The sequence below is a fragment of the Cydia strobilella genome, chromosome Z (assembly GCF_947568885.1).
Source record: "Cydia strobilella chromosome Z, ilCydStro3.1, whole genome shotgun sequence".
NCBI classification, from domain to species: domain Eukaryota; kingdom Metazoa; phylum Arthropoda; class Insecta; order Lepidoptera; family Tortricidae; genus Cydia; species Cydia strobilella.
In genome coordinates, this window is record NC_086068.1 from 4,930,205 (window position 1) to 4,951,225 (window position 21,021).

Below are 21,021 nucleotides of genomic sequence, written 5' to 3' on the forward strand. Positions count from 1 at the left end.
TAATGTTACGCATAAAGGGTGACTCGCGTTAGACCGGGCCGTGTCCGGGCCGGAGCTTCCGGAGCTTCGTTTTCTATGGAAAGCATCACGTGATCACCTGTCATGTCATAGAAAAGTAAGCGCCGGAAGCTCCGGCCCGGTCACGGCCCGGTCTAACGTGAGTCATCCTTAAAATTCTTTCCGAATATTTTTTCTCCAGCTGAAACAGAAAGTATTTTCGAAAATGTTTTGTTGTGTAGAATAGGGTAGGTTAGGTTAGGTTTGTTTTATAATTTTTCAGAAATGTGAATAGTTTCTGCACAATAACAATTATGCGAAATGAAATGAGTTTTATACGTAACATTACATTAGGACAATCGATTATTATGCGACACAATATAGACCCATTTTTGATCTTATGAAGTTGCCTAATGTAAGTTTTTGGTTACCAGTATAAAATTTTCGTTTTCTGGCCAAAAACTATTCGAAATGAAGACCTATGGAGTATATGCCGGCAAACACCCATTGGCGAAGAAATCGCGACACGGAAATGGAGATGGATAGGACATACTATTCGAAGAGGGGAAACGAATAACGCAACCGTCGCTTTCGGTTGGAAACCGCCGGACGGAAGCCGTGGCTCCGGGCGCCCTGTACACTCTTGGCAGCGGTCCGTCATGAGTGAGCTACGAGCGGTCGGGTTGAGCTGGAGCGAGGCCAGAAGGGTCGCTGAAGATAGGAAGGAGTGGCGCGAGCTTGTGAAGGCCCTTAGCACCTCTGGGGTGCCATAGGACAACAACAACAGTATAAAATAATAATAACATGAGATAATAAAGAAAACAATGTAGTTTACAGACTTTATGTCATAAAGAGTAAGTGCTAACAAAAATTATAATGACCCACTTAGGGCCGATACCATAGACATAGGCTATATACAAGTAGTTATAGAAATGAAACTGAGCGACCAGGGGTAAGAGAATGACATATTCATGTATTGACATTTTCATGTATGGCAGCATAATCCTTTTTCTCTTTCATTCTTATAAACTTCGGTATTTCGCCATCGCCTCCTTGCTATGGTGCCATAAACCGACCATGAAAAAATGCCCGGTCGGTGATAAAGACAAAGCATGGCACTATTTTCTCTTTCCTCTTATAGGAATCGCAATAAGACTATCTTTCTCTATCAAAGAGTGTCAGGCCCTTGTATAAAATGTATACTACGCAATCTATCCGGTTTGCATGTCCAATATCTTTTCTCTTTCAATCTTATAAATTTCGGCATTTCGCCATAGCCTCCTTGCTATGATGCCCACATGATGCCATAACCCGATCATGAAAAAATGCTCGGTCGGTGATAAAGACAAAGCATGGCACTATTTTCTCTTTCCTCTTATAGGAATCGCAATAAGACTATCTTTCTCTATCAAAGAGTGTCAGGCCCTTGGCCGATACGGACGGACTGCAATCCGACTATGAGAACTGCACGCCGACTGTACGCCAATTGCAACGTGAACGTCGGCGTGCATTTCCCATAGAAGTAGGGGAGACCGAGGTGAGTTGTGACAGAGGAGAGTTATGAGAACGTCGATTTTTAGAAACTTATGAACTACATATTGGCAAGCTCGCAACAGCGCGCGTTTTTAGGTTTCCGTACCCAAAGGGTAAAACGGGACCCTATTACTAAGACTCCTCTGTCACCAGGTATCTCATCAACCGTGATAGCTAGACAGTTGAAAATTTCACAGATGATATATTTCTGTTGCCGCTATAACAACAAACACTAAAAAGTACGGAAACCTCGGAGACCGACTCGCACTTGTCTGGTTTTTTTATTTCGTCTCGAGCTAACAAACGGGCGCTGTTGCGAACTTGCTTATAGTTAATAAGTTCCCAAAAATCGACGTTGTCACTCTCCTCTGTCACAACTCACCTCGGTCTCCCCTACTAGTCACGTTGCAGTTGTTCTGTGCCGGCCTTTGAAGGCATGTACGGTGTATTACATTAAACGACGCTGAATGTTTCCGTTCAATGCAGGGCGGTGAATACAGGGGCAACACACCATGTTTTAGGGATCTCCTAGATGGGATTTGGCAATCCCTAATGGACACTATAAGACTACCCTCTGGAATTCTAAGCCCCGTTAGGTTAGCCTTTGGCTCAAAATGGCCGAGTCGTCTATACAAAGTCTAAAATTTCCAAAGAAACACACATAGTACACATGAACAACAGGCATTCTTATCGCTAAAGAGCGATCTATTCCAGACAAAAAATTATAATATTCGTCTATTATATTTTATACATATAACTTGTTTGTACAAAAATGAATAAGATCGTTTAAATAACTCGGTAATTGCTAAAAGTGTCTGGAAAACATAATTAAAAGTATCTCCTATTTGCATAAAAATTTGCTGACGCATTAGGTCCCAAAATATTTAAGAAAAATATACATAAGTATAAAATTTACTTCTTATTGTTTACGTTGGTATGGTAAACAAGGTTTTATCTAAGAAATTGACATATTCCTAATGATCCGCCAATTACCCTATTTAAAAATGTTTATACCATTTAAAATTTATGTGTAATATTTAACAAATTGTAATATTCGCACAGCATATTAACATAAGTAATTATAGATTATAGATGTATACATGCTATTCTCCGTACGTTTCCGGGCAAGAGAGGGGCAGCCGTCGAGATATATACATCCTGCGTACGCGCAGACCTGTAGTGTAGGCTCACTCCTCAAGATGAGAGCTCTCACATACACGGTTAGTGAGTGTTACATAGCACGTATTTTAAATATAAATACATAGTCCTGTTTTATTGTGGAATAGCTTACGATAATGTATTTTTTGGTGTTAGCAGTGCGGTGTTTAAAGTCAGATAGTCCGTTCAAAAAATGTGTCTGTAAAAATATTGTGCGTTCTAAATAAAAATATTTATAACAATAATGTGCGGTATTACGCTATTTTGACCGGGCTAATATTGGGGGTTTAAAAATAGTGTAATTTCTAAAATGTGTGTGTAAATTTAAAAGCAGCCCGTTCGTTTTAAATATAACGTATAACTACCTATATAATTGTGCGGTCAATATCAAATATAAATATTATTAAAGTGTGTGCCTTCCAATATAAATAATTACTATTAACAATTCGTTGCTGATTTTCTGTCAACAGTCAGTTGCATCCATGTTAAACATTTGTGAAAACAGATAGTACATGCTCCATGCGAGTTAATATCGCTGTCAATCAAACAATATCAATATTGGCCTGCCTGTTACGCGGTTTGAGTAAAAGCTCATATTCTCCGCGCGTATTTCTGTACACGTATTATTTTAATTTGAAGTTTTCGTGTTTGTGTACAGGTAAATTGTTTTGAGATTTACATTGTAAGTAATGTGGTATATTAGTTTTCATTGTACCTACGGTTAAATTTCGATTGATAAAGTTAATGAGTAGGTTGTACATATAGTGAATTGCGTTTGAGTTATAGGAAAAATATATGGGTCTCTAGTTTGATATAATTATTGAAAGTCATAATGTAATGATTGTTATATTATCATTAGTCATAATTTGGTTTTCTCAGAAACGCGTAACTTCTCAGGATTGCCATAAAACAAACCTAACCTAACCTATAGGATAACACGAGGAAAATCCTGAAAAGTTAACGGTTTCAGAATTATGACTAATGATAATATGACAATCATTACATTATGACTTTCAATAATTATTTCAAACAAAGGGACCCCAAAATATATACATACAGGATGGCCCAAAAATTTGTTCTGACGAAGTATATTTGGGGGTAAAAACTTAAAAAAAAACAATGTTGTTAACAAAATAAGTTCCTAACCATTTTTATTTATACTTTATAGTTATATTTATACTTTAAAAACGGACTATAGACATTCTTAGTTAAATATAACTGCTAAAACTAAAACGTACCTAAAACAGTTAAAAATAAAACAAAAAATATGTAATTTATTTTACAAAATGTATTTGTTATAAAACAATCAAACAATTTCATAAACTGAAAGTTACATACTAATATCATTAAAATAAAATGAGAATAGAAAATATTAAAAACAAATATTGTGCTCGTCAATTAGGGTTAAAATTTGAACTATCAATCGACATTTAACTCACTTGCCGGTGAAAATATTGAAATTATTTTACAACAATTTATTGAACCGGCAATTATTTCTCAAACGTAATTTAAACAAAATATCCATTTCAGTTTCGACAGATTGATATTTTAACAGTTTATTTACATGCTGGAATATTTTTTCGGTTTTAATCCAAGTAAAGTAATATTTGTAAAGGTAATTGAAACTTTACATATATTCCTGTACAAAAATAGCACAGTGCTGTACTGCGTTGAAAGGCTTCAACAACAGAATATTATTTTGAAATCCGGGTAAAAATATATTTTAACTGTATTAAATTTCTTCAGGCTGGTTTACTAGTACTTTTTTTTGTAAGAAATAATGCTTTTATTTCCTAATAAAGCATTATTATCTTAATTTCATCGAATATGGATTATCGAGACGAAATCTACAAGTAAGCAAATAAAAAATACATTTACAGAATATATACAGGGTGGCAAAAAAATAAGTGCATTCTCGTTGCCAGGGAGGTTTGGGATTATACTGAGCAACTTTTAATATGGGACCAACCACGAAATCCCAAAAAAAAGGGTAAAAACAGGACCCTATTACTAAGGCTGAATCTCGTCAACCGTGACAGCTAGACAGTCGAAATTGTCACAGAGGATATATTTCTGCTGCCGCTATAACAACAAAAATTAAAAACAGAATAAAATAAATATTTAAGTGGGGCTCCCATACATCAAACGTGATTTTTTTCCACTCGCACTTGGCCGGTTTTTTAAACCAGATTTACTAATTCATTTCCTTTAGGCATCGTTCTTAGTAATGAATGTTCGTGTTTTAGATTTTTCTTTAGTAATATTTATATATTCTAAATATTCCGGAAAGGACTATATTAGATATTTTTCATTGTAGGGCATTCTAGGGCAACCATTCTAACGATTCAAAAATACAGCGTGCATCCAATACGGGCGATAAATTAAACCAGACATATAATTAATGTAATAATTATAGTTCGCCAAGCAAATATTGTCAGTAGAAAAAGGAGGCAAATTAAAAAAAACCGGCAAAGTGCGAGTCGGACTCGCGCACCGAGGGTTCCGTACTTTTTAGTATTTGTTGTTATAGCGGCAACAGAAATACATCATCTGTGAAAATTTTACGGTTATTATCACGGTTCATAAGATACAGCCTGGTGACAGACAGACAGACGGGCAGACGGACAGACGCACAGACGGACAGACGGACAGACGGACAGCGGAGTCTTAGTAATAGGGTTTCGTTTTTACTCTTTGGGTACGGAACCCTAAAAAGTAGGCGCGAAGGGTTATCGTCCCATAGAAAATTTGAATTTCGCGCATTTTTCTACTGACAAGATTTGCTTGACAGTTACTGTGGAAAGCCCGTATCTCGTAGCTTGTGTGTTGCTTGTTGCTTACATTGCGGGCCGAATTATTTCGTATGGTTAATATTTTCATTGTATATCTAAGCAAAATTTATCTCAATATATTTTTTAGGTCCTACGCTAACCATCGTTTAAAAATGTGCACGTATTAAATTAAAACACTGTATAAGTTCTAAAAATTATTATAGAAAACTGCCTTGTTCCGAGATAAAAAAGTGTTTCTTACGAAACAAAGGTGAAAATCGGAATGCTTTAACATTAGTTGTATGGGCTCAAAACTGTTAAAGATGTTTCTTTAGTTTTAAAACTGTTCATTGTTCAATTCATACACGACTCATTAATCATCGACGGGAAAAAGTCGCGATGCGAAAGTACCGTCATTCATTCAAAACCTTACGTGTAAGGTGTTTAACCTTTTTTTAGCATTAGAAAAAGGGTAAACAATTTTGAATTATCCTTTTATTGAAAAACACTCAATAAGTCGCAGCAAATATGTAGGTAACAATTATATAGCAAGGATAATAGGTACATACAAATGTACATTCTTTTGGTTTCATTAGTAAAAGTAACAATTTTTTTTAGTGTTTTTCTATAAAAAGACATGTCAAGATTGTTTTCCCTTTTTCTAATGCTGGAAAACGAGGTATACAGTTGGTAAGAGTTCGAGTCATTAAAAATGGGTTTTGTTCCTCTGAGTAATACTGAAACTTAATTTGAAGTCTTTTTTTTTTAATAATTTTTCAAGGAAATTTAAATATTTTTTTTTTGATAATGTCGAGTATTATTAAAATAATTAAACCAATAAGATTACGTAGTAGAGTAGTATAAGCTACTTAATTGTATGAAATGTTTATGTAAATACACCATACGATTAAATCTATATACCATACGATTGCACTTTCAGGTGTTTAAAAAAATAGATATAGATCGAATTAAGCAACAAAAAAATTGCAATTTGATATGAGTGTGATATGTGAATATACTTAGGAAGATCTTCTTATTTCCATTTAGTAAGATATTTTAATTTTAATGACCACGACGAACTGGAAACATAATTGGAAGCTAAAACTTTATTATTTTGTGATAAAGCTAGTGATTCTATACTTAGTATATTAGCTATTTTAAGTCGTGGGACAAATAATGCAATTATTTGAAACCCGAATGGAATCTTAGCAGCTTAGGCGTTTTTTTTAATGTGGCGTAGCTTGTACTGTAATCACAGCCTAAGGCTAGACTAGCTCAACGGGTCAGCATTCCTATTTGTTTACTGACAAGTTTCATTAAAAATTACCCAATACACTCCAGCCGCACTTAAATGGTTTCGTTGGACGACTAGATATTTGATGGTGCAATACTTTTGAAACATATCGGTAAAACCTAACAAACTTAACCTTTGTACGGATTGGTAAATTGATTTAAGTAATGCCAAGAATAATAATTTAATGCGGATACTATTATAGATCCACCAGTAAGTCAGAAGTTACACGCAGATTCAGGACAAATAAGGACTATTCCTACTGATATGAAAGTAATTTTAGTTTATCTATAAATAGCCATCTCTTGATAAGTTCATGAAAGAAATTGTAGACATATATAATTTTGAAGACTACTCAAAATTTTAAGACATAGTTTTGTTTGCAGCTACTGTTATTGGCCTTCGCGGCTGCGTTAGCAGTCCCCGTCCCCCAGGATGTAGCAGAGGCGACCAGAGAGAAGCGCTCTCCGGGCGGCTGGCACCAACCCGAGGGTGTGTGGAAGAAGAAGCTCGTTTGGAAGGAGGAATGGAAGCAAATCTGGAAGACCGAGAAAAAACTAGCCTGGAAAACTGAGTGGAAAAAAGAAAAAGAACCAGCGTGGAAAACTGAAAAAGTACAACAATGGAAAGAAGAACAGGTGCCCGCTTGGAAAGTAGTACAAAAACCAATCTGGAAGGAAGTACAAGTACCTATCTGGAAGGAGGTTCAAGTACCAGACTGGAAGAAGGTTTACAAACCAGTATGGAAAGAATTCAAAGTGCCAGTGACCAAGACTGTTCAAGTTCCCGAATGGAAACAAAATTACGTCCCGGAATGGGTGAAGGAAGGCGTTCCCGGTGAAAAATTCTTAGGCAAAGATGACCATGGATGGGAATATACCAGCCACGATTTATGGCGAAAAAAGATGATCTGGAAACCCGTATGGAAGAAAGTATGGAGAACTGAGCACAAGCAAGAATGGGTAACGGAAAAGAAATTAGAATGGAAAGAAGAATGGAAACAGATCTGGCGAACTGAGAAGAAGCAAGCGTGGGTGACGGAGAAAAAGCAGGAATGGATAGAAGAGAAGGTACAAATATGGAAGACGGTGAAGAAAGAAATCTGGGTGCCAGTACAAAAGAAGATCTGGGTAGAGAAGTGGAAACAGCTACAGGTACCGGTATGGAAGACTGTTGAGGTTCCAGCGTGGAAAAAGGTATGGAAACCAGTCTGGCAGAAAGAGTGGGTGCCGATCCACCACGAGCATCACGGATGGGACTAATTAGGTAACCACTTTCTTTTCATTTCATTACCATATTATAATAATGATTGTAGATAAAGATACTGTAGATACTTTCGATAGTATTTCATATCTCGCTACGATCATTGCCAGTCTTAATATGGTAGTGCAACGAGGGTTTAGACAAAAGGATAGACCATAGGAGTAACTTTATGTACCTATAATCTATTTTTGTCTTATGGTCTAACGGCTGAAACACATTTGTATATATGGAATACCATTTTGTAGTTTCGTCGGTCTTTTTGCCTTCCATTTTAGTCACTTTGTTAGCTATTGTTACCAGTTACCAATTGTAAATATGCTATTATAGTACTCAAAGGGATGTTGTAGCGGTAGTTTTCCAAAACTGTAGTGTTATGACTACGATTTAAAGCCAAATCTTCTCAATTTGCCAGAAAACCCTGAAAACTTTTGACACCGTATGGGATGTATCTTTATAGGGAACACCTAAAGTGCAGTTGTAGGTCGAGTAGAATTTCATCTATAGGGTATTTGACTACTAGTCAAATCAGTTTCTTTTTTCGAACTGTCAAAACAATTTTGCTACTATGGAATTTATATGAAACACTAGCATGCGACGTCACAATCAAATTACCTACTCATTATAGCTTTATACGGGTTTTAAAATAGAAATTGTGTCTAAAAACAACTGCTGTCTACGTTTCTCTATTAATCTTCCGGCGCTTTATTTTATGCATGGTGTAAAATAATTTATTTTAAATACAGTCAAACACCCTATTGACCTGTAAATAGTTGTCTCTGTCACTCGCGCGCAATTCATAAACATGCGTGAGTGCTACAGCAATATAACTGGTGACAACAGAGCTATGTTTATGGAGGTCAATATGCTAAATTATATCTACTCGATGGCGTTATTTAAAAGATTTATCTGTAAACAATTGTGCAGTTCAATTAGATTGACCTAAATGCCTAATCGCTTTGTCGGAGACAAAACACTACAGTTAAGGGACAAGTAAATCGTCGGATTGACATTAGAATGGCATCTTTGTGCCGTATCCTTTTTAGAAGGCCAGTATTCGAAATCATCTTGGGTTTCACACTGATGTTTGTCTGTTATATTTTGTAGATTTCTGTCACCATAAATTGATCCCTTTGTTGATTTTACATTAGTTTAATTAACGAGATCTTTATTAGAAAAAACGTTTTCTTTTTGCATGGCGACGCGGTGCGAATGCTGTTTGCGATTGTATATTTACGGACGTATGTTAGATCTCTTTCTAACTTATTATCTGCGTCCTTTACCAAGTTTACAGTGTTTTGCATTGCGTGCCATGCATTGAGCGAGATAAATTTGATATTTGTAGAAAATATATTTTTTTCCATAATGTAATGATTGTCATATTATCATTAGTCATAATTTGGTTTTTCTCAAAAACGCGTTACTTTTCAGGATTGCCATAAAACAAACCTAACCTAATCTATATGATAACCCGAGGAAAATCCTAAAAGTTAACGGTTTTAGAATTATGACTAATGATAATATGACAATCATTACATTATGACTCAATAATTATGTGAAGCAAAGGGACCCCTATTTACATACTTATCCGGAATTTAAAAAGAGGTTAAAATAAGTTCACCTCATTTTAAGTACAAAGATAAAAGTGCAACAGTATGATAACTAAATTATGCATTCATAGTTCTTATAGGATAATGTTTAGATGCTAAACATATTTTTACGCAGTTTTAATCCGAAATTAATATGAGCTCTTTCATTTAATTTATTTAAATTAAAACCATTTTACATGTTGTAAATTGCTTTATAATGTATAATTTGAATGTGTCTCAGGTGAGCATTTATCAACAAAAAAAAATATTTTGACATTCTATATTTCCACTTATTAGGTAAGTCATATTTATGAGTCATCAATTATGACAAACTACTTAATACATAATATCTTAATTAAGTTCTTATATGAAAACATATTTTTTTATATTCTGTTGCAATTTCATCTCGTCTCATAAATTAAAAAAATCCAAGGCCTTTTATGTGACAACTTTATATAACAAATCTCTTCGATTTTGAATCTTGTTTTTGAGGATTTAAGGTACATATTTGTCTTATAGAGGCTCGGTTTACATTCCCAGTGTTAGAGTACATTGTTTTTATATGTTTTATAAACATACTTTTGTTTTTTTAAGTGTTAGAAATATACGAATTTAATATAAAAAATGAAGTTTTATTTTGCTTTAAATTGATAAACGTACAAACATTGTTTAAAAGCTAAACTCATACATACTTAATGGGTTCTAATTTACCATTTCTGATTTCTTGGTCGCAATTTCACTGCATGTGAATAATATGAAACAGAAACAGCTTTTTTTAAATATTATTGTGTTTTTTCATACCTACGGTGACAGCTAACTTCACACTCTTCGTCAAAATAGGCTTGGCCGTTTCGCTACGTCATACGGGAGCCAGGGTGAAAAATGTATTCACTGTGACTTTTCTTTTATACAATATTCTTGTAGTAATGAAACGGCCAAGCCACATATTTTGACTAAGGTGTAGAATTTCTGAAGTTATGGCTTGTAGAGTTAGGGCGTGTAAAGCTTGGCTCTACATGAGATCTGATAACATTTTAACATTGCAAGATATGTGGTCGTCTGCAACATTTTACGTGAAAATGTTTTTGGTGGGATTTTAATTACTCCAAAACCTACCTTATACATCCGGTGATTATGTCACTATTAAACACTAAAGCCATTTCGGTCCAATTAATTCCGGTTAATGGTGACTAAATTGGAACAGCCCATTTGATTGGGTTTAATTGCATTAGAAGACAATGTGGGACTAATCTATAGTGAATACCTACCGGGGATGTCAATTTCATGTTGTATTCAAGGGAGTCGCACACGGCACAATTTCCGTTGGGTGATATTTGTGCTAGACACATTTCTATAGTTATTCCAGTTGGTTGTCTGTAGTTATGTACAATAGTTTGAATGATATCAAAATGTGATAATGAGATCAAAAGTAAAGTGTAAATGAATGAATGTGTGAGTGAATTAATTGTTCCCGAAAGTGAAAGTACGAGTAAATGTAGCTCATTTGGAACTCGTGTAGTAAAACTGTGTGATCCAAAAGATTATCCGGACTGTTTTAATTTAAGTTTGAAAAAATTGTTACCGTAAAATGGGGTGAGTAGGAGCAAACCTGACATTCAAACCTCGATAACATTTTATTTCTACATATGCAAACTGAATGGTGTATATAATAAGTGTTCCGAACGTTTGTATTTTAGTTTTTATTTTATTTTGGGTAGAAATTTCATAACTTTGACGATAAACAGGAAATCCCACCTCATTCCGTAGTCCCTCGTAATTGGGATGAGATGGGTTTTCATACAAATGGTGATTTTGGAAGATTGTTGTATCGATTTTTTTTATGAGTATTACTATAGCTCCATTTTAAATTGGAATACATTATTTTTGTAGCAGTAGCCTTAAAATCCCATCTCACCCCCCTTTCATCCCTTTTCTCCTCATTCATAACACAACTCTCCCCGCGAACCCTACTCACCCCATTTCACGGTAGCTAAAATTTTACTATAGCGTCAATCAAGGTAACGTCGATAACAGACATGTTATTTCATCGTGTTTCACTCGCTTTTGCCACGAAAAGTTCTGTCTGCTTATGACAGAACTTTTCGGAATTTAGAACGGGGGCGTAATGGCGAAATAACCTGTGTGTGGCACAAGCATTTTTAGGGTTCCGTACCCAAAGGGTATAAAACCAGCCAAGTGCGAGTCGGGCTCGCGCACGAAGGGTTCTGTACCATTACACAAAAAACGGCCAAGAAATCACGTTTGTTGTATGAGAGCCTAAATCTTTATTTTATTCTGTGTTTATAGTATCTGTCACCAGGCTGTATCTCATAAACCGTGATAGCTAAACAGTTGCAATTTTCACAGATGTATTTCTGTTGCCGCTATAATAACAAATACTAAAATCGGCCAAGTGCGAGTCGGACTCGCGCACCGAGGGTTCCGTACTTTTTAGTATTTGTTGTTATAGCGGCAACAGAAATACATCAGCTGTGAAAATTTCAACTGTCTAGCTATCACGGCTCATGAGAATACACCTGGTGACAGACAGACGGACAGCGGAGTCTTAGTAATAGGGTCTCGTTTTTACCCTTTGGGTACGGAACCCTAATAAAAAGTACGGAATTTTCGGTGGGTGAGTCCGACTCTCACTTGGTTTTGTACTTACTGAATATGATCAAAGATAAATATAACTTGATATGATTGACCCGCACAATGCACAACACTGGTGGAATCCCGCTTTTACACAGCACCAATAATTTTAATGAAATATAACACGTTTTTTTCTGCTTACAATTTACAGAAATTTACGTGTATGCTTACCGTGGACCGCTTTATTGTGGAAAATACTACTATACAATACATCATCATCTCCTAGCCGATTTGTGCCACAGCGGCTGCGTTTTACCACTGAGAGCGTCGCTGGTGCGCTCTCAGGTGACTGACATAGCCAATTTTTGCAGCGAATCTGCGACACTCGCTGCAGGTCAGCACCCCTCCGACATAATTGTAACGTATGGCTACAGGTGGTCTGGCCTTTAGCTCGTCGCGCTTAGCGTCGAGTTCTGTGCGCCGCCTAGCTTCAAACTGACGCACCTGCGTCTGCACAATATGCCTCCAACGTGGACGGTCACTGGCTAGGCTCTCCCATGTCGTTGGCTCCATATGAGCACTTCATATGCCGCTTCAGCACATCTTTGAACCGCAACCATCTTGAAATTCGCAGTAGAAGATGCGTTTCGCGACTCGATCCTGGGACATGCGGGAGACGTGACCGCACCATCGTAGCTGTCGTCTCATTAGGTAGACCTCCATTCCAGCGACATCGGCACGCCTAAGGATCTCCGTGTTCCTAATACGGTCGGACCAATGGTCGCCCATAATTTCGCGGAGGCATCTCAGATGGAAGCTGTCCAATGAGCGAGTATGCTTACGATACAGGCACCACGTTTCTGAGGCATACAAGAGATTTGGCAGGACAATAGCCATGTATACAGCTACAATACAAGAGTAATTAGGTAACAACAATCTGTTTTCTACTTTTCTTAAGATTTGAAATTTTATAAGTTTTTTATTAAAATTCTCATGTTTAAATTACCTAACAACTCATTTGTATGCGTCAAGCGTCATGTTTAAAAAGTCCAATATGGAAGAAATGATTACCCTTGTTACTGTGTCGGCTTTGAAACCGAAAGGAGGTTTCGCCTGACTGTTTGTGGTTGATGTTGCCCGAGAGCCGAGTATAATCTGCGGACGTCGTTGAACATAAATATGTTTATTGTTTATTTGACTTTCTTCTGTCCGCGACTTCGTCTGCGTGGGGTGATGATGATTGATGATCATGTGTCTTAAATTTCATTTAAATCAGTTCAGCGGTTTAAGTGTGAAGAAGTAACAGACAGACAGATTGTTACTTTCGCGTTTATAATATTAGTAGGGATTTAGAGCTTACTTTATTATGTTTCTGTTAACAGATAGCCATTATTTTGGAACAAACTCTCAAAAATGGCTGACTTTCCTTCCCTCATCATCACATATTTTTTTATTTACATGAGCATGAGGCGCTCACATAAACCTCAATTATTCACATAAACCTCAATTATTCACAATGACCTAAATTATTCACAAAAACCTCAATTATTCAAGCAATAAACGTAGATGTTTTCTTGATTAGTGCTAACGATGCAAATTAAGAGGATACATCAGTAGTAATTTTTCCATGCAAACGTTATGGACATTTTCCTCTCTGGATTTTGGCCCTAGATGAATATTTTTTTGGGTTCAATATTACTAGTATCTGTACGTTTTGCTTTTTTATGATATTCTTGTTTTTATAAAAACTAGGTTACTTCAAACACGGCCAAATAAATGCGCTGTAAACAGACGCCAATACAAAACTGGCAACAATAAACGCAAAAATCAAAACGGTCAGACACAGATCATTTCTTTCTCATTCCGTTTCCAAAATTTCGTTACGATTGGTTAAGTTTTGGAGGAACATGACCTCGCATTGTGAGATTTTTACGCAGGATTTTTTTTGCCTAAGCTGCAGTTGTCCTTATCGCACTACTTTTAGGAGCCGTCCCCGTCAGCGCGACGGAGATATTTACCTAGAATTCACAAGTCTGAGAAGGGGTTCAGCTGGTATTATCCTCTTAATACAAAACAAAAAAGTTTAGTACATAATATTGTCTTCGGTTTCGGTTCTGATGTTTTGAAAAGATGTGTCCCGCCGAGTTTGTTGCCGGTCCCATATTGGGATACCCTCCTACAATTTAGGAGGGAATTAAATCTTCTCGGGTCCGTGGTGTAGGGTTGGAGCCGGCATAGTTTATTTTTATCGCGTATATATATATATCTTTACTTGAAAAATAATTATAGTGTATAACTAGCCTTATGAACCGATTTTGCATGTACAACCAGCCTTAAAGTTTGTAGTCTATGATTGTTCATTATTTTAGTATGTGGGTATTTTTGCATTTTGTAATTTTTCCTCAGTCACCCGTTGACCACGGACGCTGTAAAGAGTTCGAAACGTCGGGATGTATTATAAATTCAATATACGCGATATAATCCGTTTTCATAGTTTTATTTCAAGTTTAGTACATGTTTTGGCAAAATTTATATTTTGGGTACAAGCTTTTATCGCTGACTATACTTTTATTTCCACAGGTAACTAATACTCATCAAGTCATCAAGACAATTCTTAAAACCCCAAACACAATTAGGTTTAGTTGTTTCATCACAGTTCCTATGGCCACCTCCTGTCTCCATCATCAGATCAGCTCGATGGTACCATAATATTGCATTGTCACCCGACTTACATATGTAAGCAAATTTTTAGCTTCATTGGAAGTCAGTGGGTCAAATTTATCTTGCAAGATTTGACCCGTACATACAGGCTCTCTTCAAAAGGGTGTTGGTTATTCTTTTTTTAAGTAAACACACACACTATAAAACTCGCGTGAGACTTTAGATTATTTTAAACCGGGTCACTCACCCCACCCCCACACGGGTGAGTGACCCGGTTTAAAATTATCTAAACACACACACACACACACACGCTTCATTTCTGATTGTATGTGATTTAGAACAGCGCGCCAAGCGGGGCGTTTAGGAAACTCAAAATTCCATACAAAATGACACAACGCAAAAAAAAAAATACTAGGGGTACTGCAAGCAGTTTTTTTTATATCGTCTCCTAGCCTTTACCGTCTGGTCTCATTTTTCTTTGAACTAACTGACACCCAAACCAATTATAGCTCGCCTATCCATTTACAACCAACAGTTTCAACACAATCACAACTAATTCACAAACACAGTCCACTTACGTCATTTATTTCCGAGCATATCGTAGGTTTCCTATTTTTATTCTCTTTTGAGTTTTAAAGGCTGTAGATACGATTGAAATTTGAACGCAGCAACAGTACAATAGCCCTTGATTGAGGCTTCACAACAACACTGTAGAAGAGCCAAAACGGCTGTGTTATGCAATGGTGTTAGTTGATACGCGCTTTTGAATATATTTTTCTGAATATGGGATTACAAAATGAAATTCAAAAATGCAATTTTTTTATTTGCTTACAATTTCATAATTCACAAATAGTTATGCTTGGAATCTCTTAGTAATTATTGTAAATACTTGTGACAGAAGACCCCGCTACGCCGCTACCAAAGATAGATATAACTCCGTAATAGATGGATACAGTCTAAGGAAAAAACGTGCCTAGAAAATCAAGACAATTTGATTCTCGTTCAGAGGGCGCTACTAGTTTTGGCCTACAGTCGTATAGATGGCGTTGACGGTTTCGTTTGTTATTTAACAATTTTAACGCATATCAGTGATAGAACATGGGTCAAAATCATAAAAATAATTAATGCAAATAAAAAAAATCATTTATCTATATTTAAATACATTCTATCGTATTTTCATAAATCTTCATTTTTAGTTTTAAAGTGTGTCGACAGATGGCAGTGAATTTACTGGGGTTACAAAATTTACTATGACAGTACCGCTCTAGTATAAGTTACTCTACGCCGCTACTAACAATTAAGGTTTTATAACTCCATGCTCTCAACCCGGTTTAATGTAGCATGCAAAATTTGAAGTATAGTTAGTTGCAACTATAATATAAAGTAAGATTAAAATAATAATGGTTTAGTCAAAAATATAATTTTTGGTACAAGCTTTTATCGCTGACTGTACTTTTTTTCCACAGGCAACTAATACTCATCGAGATAATTCTAAAAACCCCAAACACAATTAGGTTGCGTTGTTTTATCACAGAGTTCCTATGGCCACCTCCTGTCTACATCATCAGATCAGCTCGATGGTACCATAAAGGATGACTCACGTTAGACCGGGCCGTATCCGAGTCGGAGCTTCCGGCGCTTACTTTTCTATGACATGACAGGTGATCACGTGATGGTTTCCATAGAAAACGAAGCGCCGGAAGCTCCGGCCCGGACACGGCCCGGTCTAACGTGAGTCATCCTTTATATTGCATTGTCACCCGACACATATGCATGCAAGTTTTCAGCTCAATCGGAAATAGGGAAGTGGGTCAAATTTAGCTTCCAAGATTTGACCCACACTAACTACCAAACCAACTAGCATACATACTAACAGAGGGCAAGTTAAATAAAATCTTGTAATATAAATAACATGTCAGATTAATGACTAACATTAGAAAAATCATGCAGCGATTTAATTATTACAATTTCAAATTTCTAATGTCGTAATCCGGTGTTAAGAGTGGGTTTAGAGTAAGTACCTACTTACCTCTCGCGTATGAGCACAGCCGAAAATCCTATACAACGCGAGTAACTGAGCCACAGAATAAATAGTACTACCGTACAGGAAGGAAACTTCCTACAATACCGAAGTTTGACAGAGGTTCAGGGTCGAATCATGCTGTTCCTTTCTAATATATCACTATCCCTTTCGGCTATGGGTTATCAAAATTCAAGACATTATCTTATCTGTGGTCGTGCACGTAAAGGAACGTCAAGTTGTGCCAACACTAATAATTGCTCGGAGCAATGCTGAGCCGAGCGGAGATGAGTTTGCCCGAAGCGAGGAGTTCGCACCCCTGACTGAGCGTTTCTTTTTTTGCCATTTTTTTGGGGCCTTTTTTGCCACTTGTATTATTTCTAGTCCGGATCACGAGCCCTTTTCATCCTTATAGAAGAAAAAAAGTGTCCCAAAATTTCCATACATTTTTCAAACTTTCGTTTTTGTTACCGCCATACAAAGTATATGGGGAAATGGTAACACAATAGGAAAAAAACCTTGCGACATTTTTTTATCCCATTAGGATCAACAGCTCGTGATTCTGAGTAGAAATAACACAAAAGTTGCAAAAAGGTCACATAAAAAATGGCAAAAAAAAGAAACGCTCAACTAACAAGTACCGTAAAAACGCAAATTTTCTAAAGATTTGCAGATGTAACAGTTTGTTATTCTATGACAAATGGTCAAAAACATGCCCAGAAAAATCATTCAAACTAAACTCAAATCCACACAAACTACAGTAACCCTAGTTTAAATTTCATTCGATAACGTGACGTGACGTGCTTTGTCATTTTGTATTGGATTTTGAGTTTCCAAAACGTCCCGCTTGGCGCGCTGTTCAAAATCCCATACAAAATAAAATAGACAACGCAAGCGCGAACGCTCGTCACGCTATAGAATGAAATTGACACTATATAGGGTACACTATATGGGGTTCTGGCCACGACATATTCACATTAACGTACGAAACATTGTAACGCAGCGTACTACGTAGACGAACAACACTCGAACGCGATGCGGCGCGGGGTGAAACAATCCTTTGATACCTATAGAAGTGTTCCTACGTGGGCGATCTCGTTGCGAATGCGAACGCCGAGGGCCCGCCGCGCCGCGCCGCAGCGCTTCGCTTGTTGTTCGCCGTAAGACGCGACGCAGCGTAAGTATTCGATGGTGAACTTTTCTTAGGCCAGGATTACACTTGTAAGTTTTACTTAAGGACACAGCTATACTGAATGAGATATGAATATCGTTATCTCATTCTAGCAAATAGCTTTGTCCCTACTTGGGTAAGTAAAACTTATAAGTGTAATCCTGGCCTTAGGATAGTGGAGTGGAAAAAGTTCAATGATAGTTCGACTACTATACACGACTTCTTATGACTTCTGTAAGAAATAAGAAGTTAACATATAATTTTTTATCGTTACACACGTTAGCTACGTTACAAAGTTAGCTAAGTCTGTAGGTTTCTTGTAAACTAGACGGGAAAACTTTTTAAAACATGCATCGAGTGTACTTGGAGTTTGTATTGTGAGTACTCGTATATTAAGTATTTCCACCCTACTTATTTACAAGATTTTTACACACTTTTATGTAGCTTCACTCAACTTTACTGTTGTTGTTACTCTCAGGCGTATTCTGATTTTGATAACAGGTTAAGAATTAGATCTGGAATCTGGATTCTGATATAGATCTGATCTGTCAATGTGAAAACTGTCATTTCTTCAACCAAACCCGTCACTTAGATATTCGTATTCGTTTATTGCAGTCATGTACAATGAATTATGTCTAGGACTTATTACTATGGTACATGAACCCGGATAGGGTGAAGCAATTTACTAATTATATCTAACACATAATTTACAGTAAGAATAATCAAATCTTAATATTCATAATACGTCACATAATTTACTTACATACATGTTTAACCTAAAATTTATTCTAATGATTTAATGTCAATATTTTTGCTAAATAAATGAATTCTGATTCGTCAATATTTGAGTCAAAGTTAGGCAATCAAATTACTTTAAATAAGTCATACATTGGCGTCGTTTAGGAATTCGTTAACAGTATAATAGCATTTTTCAATTAGCAGTTTTTTAAGGTTATTTTTAAAGGCGGTGGGATTTATTTCTTTAAATCTTTCGGGAATTTTGTTGAAAATATCTATAAATCGGGAATGTGGACTATTTCTATGCATTTGTAAGTGTGATTTTGGCAGTGCTAGTCTGTTTTCATGGCGCGTTTTAATAGTGCGGTTTGGTGCGTCCTTTATTTGTCTGAAAAAGTGTGTATGGCCTCTAACGAATATTGCTACTAACAGATCAGATCCAATCCAGATCCAATTCTTAACCTATTTTTTAAATTAGAATACGCCTGTGAGTCTCGTTGTCCAGGAGACAATACTGGCACAGTATAGGGGTTTATAAATATCACAGAAATGTAGTTATGGTAGATTTAATTTAAACGCCATAAAATCTGTGTTTTGACGCGGCGTCCTTGAGCGGCCAGGTCAGGAACGCAAACGGAGAAGCGCGGCCGATTTCAACGCGGAGCTTTGCGGCGGCGGCGCGGTGGCCGCGTCCTAGATGAGTGATCTTGACGCGAACGCGAAGCGACACGTTGCGGCGCGGAAGAAATATTAAACCATTGATGATTATGGAAATGTCTTAGCCTGTAATAGAAACCTTTGTTGATACCTATGGAAATGTTAGATAAGCGATCATGACCCGAAAGCGAAGCGGCGCGGCGCGGCGCGGTGTGTCGGCATAAATGCGCGTCGTGGATTCAACGTGGATGCAAATTTAAATATCGACTCTCAAATTACTGTGTTATAGATATCGATAGTAAATGAACTCCTAAATCATAATAACAAGTGTGACACATCCTTGAAGTAAACAATATTAATAATTATTGCACGTCAAAGTTCCTTAGTTTTGTCACTGACACACTCACTTAAGAGGCCGTAGTCGATTTTGGAGCAAAAATGTAAAATTGATAGATTTAGTCGTTGAAATTATACACGTTTTGTTACGTAATATCTAAATAACAAGTATTGATTTCTATTAGCACGTCTTCTTATCTTGCCTTTTAATAATGAGGTCGCGAGCGTGCGTCACCGGTAATGCATGAAGAGAAGGGGCAGTTTTTAAAAATTCATCAAAAAATCATGGTGGTAAATTATACAAATTGATATATATAGGTAAGTATAGTTTCAGCAAATGTTGTAGATTGTTTAAGTATCAAAATTACGTTGAAATTAAGTCGATTTTCAGAGAAATTGTCACTTGTTTTGAAGTAATTTCTGGAGAAAATTGATTTCGTCTAACTTTCATTTACACTACTTTAAAGTCATAATAATAAAAATGTAGTCTGATAAACGTCAAGTACAGGATATGTGTAATACAAAATTACCATGTTTAGCAGTCCAAACTTTACGAAATTTACAAATAAGAGCGACAAAATCAGTGCTTTACGCGCGTTTACCTAAACGTCCATAAGAAAAGCAAACATTACTAATTTAGTGAGTCTGTTTTCAAAAAACTGATCTGATAAAAGGTAAGATAAGAAGACGTGCTAATAGAAACCAGTACTTGTTTTTTCAATTAGGTAACAAAAGGTGTAAAATTTCACGGACTAAATCTATCAATTTTACATTTTTGCGACTAAAATCGACACCGGCATCGATCATCATAATTCTAAGGTACTTCTAGCAGACCAACGATCTTCAAATTTTAAACATAAGTAGGTTTTAGCTTATTATTATTATGTGCACAGGCAACTTAAAGCTGATACGTGCACATCAATGTCCACTTGTGTTTTGTAGTCTTCGAAAGTGTTCATCGAGTTTGTTTTTAACAGAGTTTATCAAGGGTGCACTGATCACTGAATCGGGCAAACTGTTCCACGCTTTCACTACGCGGTTAGATAGGAAGTGTCGTCTGGGGTTGCTATTACTCTGCGTCCGTGTCAAGCCATAAAAAAACCTAAAAATACTTCACATGCCCCGAGCAAAGTAAACTATGCTTTTCTTACCCCACGTGAACTTAATGTGACCTCATTAAAGACATATGTAGAAACTAGAAGCATAGTTACATGAACCTGTTGGATGGGTATTAGTCAACATCTTGT

The 21,021-nt window shown here is 36.5% G+C and overlaps 1 protein-coding gene and 1 long non-coding RNA gene across 2 annotated transcripts in view; one reads left to right on the plus strand and one right to left on the minus strand.

Moving 5' to 3' along the window:
* The window catches only part of LOC134754503 (uncharacterized), a 300,790-nt gene that overhangs the window by 172,506 nt on the left and 107,263 nt on the right, over nt 1-21,021 (minus strand). The window lies entirely within an intron of this gene.
* On the plus strand, nt 2,648-9,294 carry LOC134754379 (golgin subfamily A member 6-like protein 22). The gene is made up of 2 exons (XM_063690682.1): nt 2,648-2,750; nt 7,137-9,294. The coding sequence occupies exons 1-2, from the start codon at nt 2,730-2,732 to the stop codon at nt 8,010-8,012; spliced, it is 897 nt and encodes a 298-aa protein (XP_063546752.1). The 5' UTR covers nt 2,648-2,729; the 3' UTR covers nt 8,013-9,294.